The 7,001-nt window shown below is 37.0% G+C and overlaps 1 protein-coding gene across 2 annotated transcripts; it reads right to left on the bottom strand.

Moving 5' to 3' along the window:
• Window positions 1-520: 520 nt before the first annotated feature.
• On the bottom strand, window positions 521-3,773 carry LOC105788230 (uncharacterized). Of its 2 annotated transcripts, XM_012615010.2 has the most exons (6): window positions 3,594-3,773; window positions 3,393-3,508; window positions 2,289-3,294; window positions 1,910-2,037; window positions 1,152-1,268; window positions 921-1,081 (listed from the first exon to the last, which is right to left on the bottom strand). In XM_012615010.2, exons 2-6 carry the CDS (start codon window positions 3,477-3,479, stop codon window positions 1,067-1,069), a joined length of 1,353 nt encoding a protein of 450 aa, XP_012470464.1. In that variant the 5' UTR covers window positions 3,480-3,508; window positions 3,594-3,773; the 3' UTR covers window positions 921-1,066. The 2 variants fall into 2 exon arrangements, with proteins under 2 accessions (XP_012470462.1, XP_012470464.1); XM_012615008.2 differs by having other exon boundaries at window positions 521-1,268; window positions 3,594-3,769.
• Window positions 3,774-7,001: the final 3,228 nt, after the last annotated feature.

Below are 7,001 nucleotides of genomic sequence, written 5' to 3'. Positions count from 1 at the left end.
TCATTTGGCTGGAACGTAAAATACATGTTTTTGGTCACGAAATGTAAAATTACCTAAAAGCACATTTTACTAAATTGGTATCGTTATAAAATTTGTTTTTTTTTAAACAAGTTTAATTGCTTTAACATTTTTTAATCTCAATTTGCATGAAATTAGATAAATTATTACAACTATTATATTTTATTATAATTTATATATTAATAAGTAACCATAATTAACATTAGAGTAAATGTAATAATTATAATTTTAAAGTTACTGTCAAGAAAAAAACATTTTGTTTTTAATTAATCTTAAATTTTATTTGAAAAAATTAAATCGATTAAAATAATAACAAATGAAAAATTGGTCTAAAAGTTAAGATATATTTAAAATCTAAATAAAATAATCTTATGATAATAATAATTTAAGATTCAACCAAATAAATGCACCCAGAAGTTAAAAAGCAGTAATTATTTGAATTGAATTATAAGTTTTATTTAGATTAACATTATCTCTAATTTTTGTCATATAAAGATAAATATTTTTAAAGAATAAATATTTTATATTTAAATTCATATAAATAACTTTTAAAAAAAAATTTATACCCAATCAACCAAACCAAATTGAGCCGATGAAATTTGGCTTGATTCAGAGGTCAATACAAAAACAGTGACAGTCCCACTCAGCTACATTCCCTCAGCTAAAGAAAACAATAAATAAAACAAAAAAGAAACAAACTGCTTTCTAAGTGGAAAAACTGATCAACTAAAATAAACCAGCATATTACATACTACAGTATTCTTTGATCAAGTTTTGGTTGCTTGTTTGAATCAAAAATGGTATTAGTCCTTCCATCCCTCTTTACTCAACCGTCGGGAGGCAAGGCCTTTGGAGGAGAGGCCAGGTGTGACAGGCTTCGACGGAGTCATAGGCGCTTCCTCGTCATCCCAATCATCACCCCAGCTGTTATCCCACCCGTCGTTAACATCTCGTTCTGGTTCTGCTTTTGCCGCAACGGATACAGGCAGCTCCATGTCGAGCCTTCGGTACTTCAAGCTATTGGATGCAAGTATCTTGCGCCGGAAACTCATGCACATCCAACCTGATGCTAGTATCATTATAGCGGCAAGAAATATAAACGCAGTTGTAGGGGTTTGTGACAAGAAGTTTACGTAAGACGTTGCGGAATTGTGAACGATCAACTCCTTGAAATCGAGACTGCATTCTCCTTTACCATCCTTCAAGACTATCATGTTCCCTATTCCAGAACCTTCTATGGAGACCTTTACCTGTGCAAATGCAATTTAAATATCAATCGAAACCCGAACTATTATCGGATAGTATATTCTGCAAGTTTCATAAATCATCACAAAGCAAGCAATGCATAGAGTTGAAAATTACCAATCAAGCCATTAGATGAAACATAGAAAGTATATGCAAAAGAAACAAAAGAACACGGTTGGACTATGGAACTGGTATACATTCCAGCCGTGGCATATCGGGCTTGTTGAAGTTATCCACAAATTTAGCAACAAATATGCCACTAGCTAATTTATTTATGTAGGTCATCAACAATCTTGGTCGTGTGTGATGGTTAATTTCATTTAAAACTCCTTAATGAGTATACAAGCAAGGCATGTTCTTGCAAGGACCTCTAATGAAGGGCACTTGCAGGTGCAGCATCATTCGTCTTTGAAAGGTAAAGATAACTAAACAGCATTCAAAGAACAAGATGTGCTAAGATAATGGCTAAGGTTTATTAATTTTATGTCTACCCCATTTAGATGGCACTGGTGTTGATTGCATACCGAGTAATCAAGAGTTGATTCAAACCATTAAGTTAAAAGGGGAAAAAGACCTGACATCTAATGAGCCATAATTTGTGATTCTACCTGATGCTCACATAGAGTTGGCAATCATTTACAAATACCTTTCTGTCTTGTTTCTCTTGGATTTGAACATCTGTCTTCTCCAACCGAACAAAAGCAGGGGCAGATATTTTAATGGCTAAAGCCCCCTTTCCCTTGTTCTGAATCAGAAGTGATAGATCTGGAGATTCTGTAACATTTAAAAACAAAAGTTAAAAAAGGCCGAATTTTACAATGCAGAATAATTAAGCGAGGAAGAGAGAAACAAATTTTGTCTAAACTCTATACCATACTTTTTTACAATGTTAAAAACTTCCATCGATGTCTACAATGTAGAATGTTAAATCTCACAAGTCACAACAAAAGAAATAAGATATTTGCAATCACATTACCAGAAAAATAAAAAGAGTCAAAATCATAGCCTGGTTAGATGACACTTACCATTTCCTGGGACTCGCAAACACGCAGCAAACCGTTTATTCTTGTCCATACACATATTAGAAGGATCACATTCTTCACCCCGGAAACCATCTTTCCATGTTGGTGGTGGTGGTGGCATAACCAAGTTCTGGGTCTTGTCTTTCTCGGACTTAACTTCCTTATGATTTTCACTATCACCGGGTTTTCCCTTTTCTTCACCATCCGTCTTTTCTTTGGCTTCAATATTTGACTTTTCCTGACCCTTTTGCACATTGTTACCTTCTATCTCACCATCTGTATTCCCTTTGTTATCATGTTTTGATTCTTCCAAACCCTTTTGCACGTTATCAACTTCTTTCACACCATTCGTCTCTCCTCTGGTTTTAAGATTTGATTCTTTCTGACCTTTTTGCTCATTATCACCTTCTTTCGCACCATCCATCACTCCTTTGGATTCCTGACCCTCCTTATCGCCTTTTCCACCATCTGCCTTTCCCCTGGCTTCAAACTGCGAATCTTCCTTACCCTTTTGCTCCTTATCACCTTTTGTACTGTCCACTTTTCCTCCGGCTTCAAACCGCGATTCGTCCTTACCCTTGTGCTCATTATCACCTTTTCCACCATCTGCCTTTCCTACGGCATCAAAATGTGATTCTTGCTTAGCCTTTTGCACATTATCACCTTCTCCACTATCGGTCTTTCCTCCGGCTTCAACATGTGATTCTTCCCGACCCTTGTGCTCAATATCACCTCGTTGTTCATTGTCTGAATTTCCTTCTGCTTCACTACTTGAATCTTTCCCATCCTTCACCAAATTCTCACCTCCATTTGAACCTGATTGCAGTTTCAAATTACTCTTACTTGTATCACTCCCAATATCTCCTTTTGATCCATTAGTTTGATCTCCTCCATTACCTTTCAAGTTTTTAATTCCAATTGAATCTGAAACAGATTTAGATTCACCATTTTCTTTCAACAGTTCCACTGTGCCATCTAATTTCTGATTTAAACCAGTCTGTTCATTCCCCTAAAAAGGAAAAATCAATGAGAAATTTTATTTGATCCCATGAATGAAATTAAAAAATTTAATCAACTTTCTCCATTAAAAAAAAAAAAAACACTCACCTTTGGATCAGAACTTGAGCAATCGACAGCAACTAGCAGTAGAAAAAATCCCATCAAAAGAACATAATTTCTTTCCATATTTAACATAAACCCAATTTTTGTGCTACAATAAGAACCTATTCATCACAGAATTTAATCAAAAGCAACCTCAAAACAGTCTAAATATATATGAAGAAGAAGAAGAAGTTGAAGGTTTCTAACCTTAAAAAGTAGACCTTTTTTTGTACACTAATTTGGACAGCTTCCACATTCACCACTTCCAAACTTGAAATACTTCATTTCTCATCAAAATTTTAGAGAAAAAAGAAGAAGATCAGACATACAAGGGTAGATTTTAAAAAAAAAAAAGTGTTGGAATAGGAACAGGGGTTAACTGGGGGAGATAAAAAACAAGGAGACTTTGAACCGAGAAAGGAAACGGTGGCGTTTAGGAGTTATATATAAGCGGAACAGAGTTCCAAGGATATAGGTTGCATAATTGACATTGGCTTTGGATCGCATCGCAAATCTTCTTTTCCTGTTTCTGAAGCAACGTTAATTATTAATAACTTTTTTAATTTACGATTTTTTAATCATTTTATGACACTTGTGAACACAAAACCAACAACATTAGTTATGTATCAATATAAGTGCGATATTCAAGTTTAGGTATTAATTATGTTTAAAATAAATTTAGATATCTGCTTTTTTACATATATAATATAAAAAAAGTTTCAAAATGGTATACCAGCTGAACTATTTACGAAAATGGTATATCAGGGATGGTGGAGGGTGGTGTATAGGTGGCACCACCTTTATTTTTAGACTTTTCTGACTGACAGTGAAAAAAACACTTTTTTAATAGGTGAAACCTTTTGAATACGCAACCCGAGTACAAATACAAAACAAATATAATATGAAATTAAAAAAAAAGAAAATAAAAAAAAATAGGGTGAAGGGTGAGTGTCAGGCGACACTGGTGAAGCCCTCTTGATAGGCGGCATCATGTTAGCCCTAACTCCCTCGACTATTGTGTCGGGATGGGATGAGACCCATAAGGGTGTTGTGAAATCGAGTTTGGGGGACCTTATAACCATGGCCCCTCAAAGTGAAAAAAAGAAAAAAGAAAAATGTTATGGTTTAGCTAACGGTCATATCTTTGTTTATATTTCTATTAAGACTGTTAAAAATAATTAGTTAAACGCTGCCGTTTCTTTTGAGTGGATTAGTGATACGATGAGTTTTTTGTCTAGTAAAAAACGGGTGCGTTTAGTCTATTGCAGTATAGCGGTTATTGCTGTCATTATATTGCTTGTAACCGAAAGGGAAAGGCATGAAAAATTAAATTCTGTTTTCAGCTTCTTTTCTCTCTTTCTGTTTTCTCTCTGGATTTCCTCTCTTCTTTCTTTTCTATCTCTCTCTCAAATCATTCTTCAACAAAGGTATCAAAGCTATCGATCCTCATGACCGGCGACGGAGTAACCACGCAAATGCAGAAGGAACTTGGACAGATCCAAGGTGAACTTTCTCACATGCGGTCAGAGTTTTCTCGGTTGAATGCACGAAATGATGTTCGATTGAAAGATCTACAGGAAGGAATCAAGTCGGAGGTACGTAAAGGAATCAAGTCGGAGGTACGTACAAAACTTCGTTCTGAGATTCACTCTTTATTTGAGCAATATTTTGGTCATGGACTTCCAATGGCAGTGGATGGTGCGGTGAATAGTAAAGGTAAATGGATTTTGGGGTCACCACCTAGTTTCCCATCTTAAGAACACCTAATAGTATCTCCGATGGCAGATCTAGGCCATTCAAGCATGTCTTCACGTGGAGTGATGGTGGAAGCTAATTGTTCCACTTTTAGGATGGAATGCCCGTCATTTGATGGTGAGAACTTTCGAGGATGGTGGTCCAAGCTTGAGCAGTATTTTGAAGCGAAGGTGATTGGTGATCATGCAAAGGTTCGGCTAGTTATGTTGCATCTCGAAGGTAAGGCACTTGACTGGCACCATTTTTTTGCTCGAAGGCATGGGGGATTACATCAACTATCTTGGAAGATCTATGCGAGGGGACTTAGGGAGCGTTTTGGGTCGGACTCTTTTCTCGATCCTATGGCAGAACTAGTGACCCTCAAACAGCTTGGTTCTGTTGACCAGTATTATGACGATTTTCTAAGTTTGTTGAATCAGTTGAACTGCTCAAACTTATGCACTAAGCATCTTCCTTAGCAATCTCAAGCCTGAGACAGGTCAATCTCTTAGGTTGTTTAAACCTTAGTCACTAGTGGAGGGGTACAACCTAGCGAGACAGGTAAAGAATATTGTGTATAGACCGGTCAAAAAAGAAAACATGATTAATGGTGGAGTTAATGTGGAAAGACCTTTATTTCCTATGGCTCGAAGTCTTAGAGGAAGCGGTAGTTTGAGTTCAGCAAGTGAATCAACAAGTGGGAAGCCTAGTTCTAAAATGCCTTCAAAGTCCTTGTCTCAAGCAGAACTGGAAGATAGGAGGAAAAATGGGCTTTGTTTTTGGTGTGGTCTTAAATACTCACCGGCCATAAATGGTCAAGTATCAAATGTACCAGTTAGTTGTTGAACCATTAAAGGATAGTGGCACAGACACAAGAAGTCCTACTCATGATGACTTTTAGGACTATTCTGAGCAGTTGGAGTCAACAGGATTAGGGTCAGGAAATTCAACTCCTGTATTGTCGTTGTATGCCTTACACGGATCACACGGTCACAACACCATACGGTTTCCAGCAGTTATTGACCAATTTGAAGTGGTAGTTTTAGTAGATTCTGGTAGCACACACAATTTATTGATTTCAAGGTAGCTAGAAGATTGAAGCTGGTTATAGAACCTGAGCCTAGTTTGAAGGTGCTGGTGGCAAATGGGGTCAAATTGAGCACTCAGGGACTCTGTAGAGCTGTAGTATGGGAGGCACATGGGTATAAATGTGTTACAGATTTTTTGGTACTATCAGTCAAAGGGTTTGATTTGGTACTCGGTATTCAATGGTTGCTGTCTTTAGGGCCAATTATATGGGATTTTTCCAATCTCACTATGCAATTCAAATGTAGGATCCAGAATTACGTTTTGAGGGGTACTGTACCTGGTTCGATGCAGATTGTTCCTAGTGGTAAATTATCCAAGTGCATGAGCTTGGTAGGTAATGGACCCTGTCCGATGTTGTTGGCTTCATGTGATCAGACTGTCCTCACAATACAATCAGCTCAGTCGTCACCTAAGTTGCAAAAACTTCTAGGTAATTTTGAGGATATATTTCAGGTGCCTACACAGCTACCTTCCCCTCAATTACATGATCACAAGATACCTTTTGTGGATGAATCCAAGGTGGTCAAAGTGCGACCCTACAGGTATCCAGCAGTTCAGAAGGTTGAAATAAAAAAACTTGTTCAAGAAATATTGTAGGTTGGGATTATTCGGGACAGTAACAACCCATTTGCTTCCCCAGTAGTCATGGTTAAGAAGAAGGATGGGAGCTGGCGTCTCTGTACAGACTATAGGCATCAATTAGCTGACCGTCAAGGATAGATTCCTAATTCCTATTATTGAGGAGTTGTTGGATGAATTGGGGCAAGCTCACTACTTTTCTAAGCTGGATTT

The sequence above is a fragment of the Gossypium raimondii genome, chromosome 2 (genome assembly GCF_025698545.1).
Source record: "Gossypium raimondii isolate GPD5lz chromosome 2, ASM2569854v1, whole genome shotgun sequence".
In the NCBI taxonomy this organism is placed as follows: Eukaryota; Viridiplantae; Streptophyta; class Magnoliopsida; order Malvales; family Malvaceae; genus Gossypium; species Gossypium raimondii.
The sequence above is the reverse complement of the archived record's forward strand: the minus strand, read 5'-3'. Positions and strand labels throughout refer to the sequence as shown.

Coding starts and splice junctions, on each gene's coding strand:
- LOC105788230 (XM_012615008.2), bottom strand. CDS start 3,479: ATGTTAAATATGGAAAGAAATTATGTTCTTTTGATGGGATTTTTTCTA. Junction 3,295..3,392: donor GCTCAAGTTCTGATCCAAAG/GTGAGTGTTTTT, acceptor TTTCCTTTTTAG/GGGAATGAACAGACTGGTTT. Junction 1,269..1,909: donor AAGAGAAACAAGACAGAAAG/GTATTTGTAAAT, acceptor GCATTTGCACAG/GTAAAGGTCTCCATAGAAGG.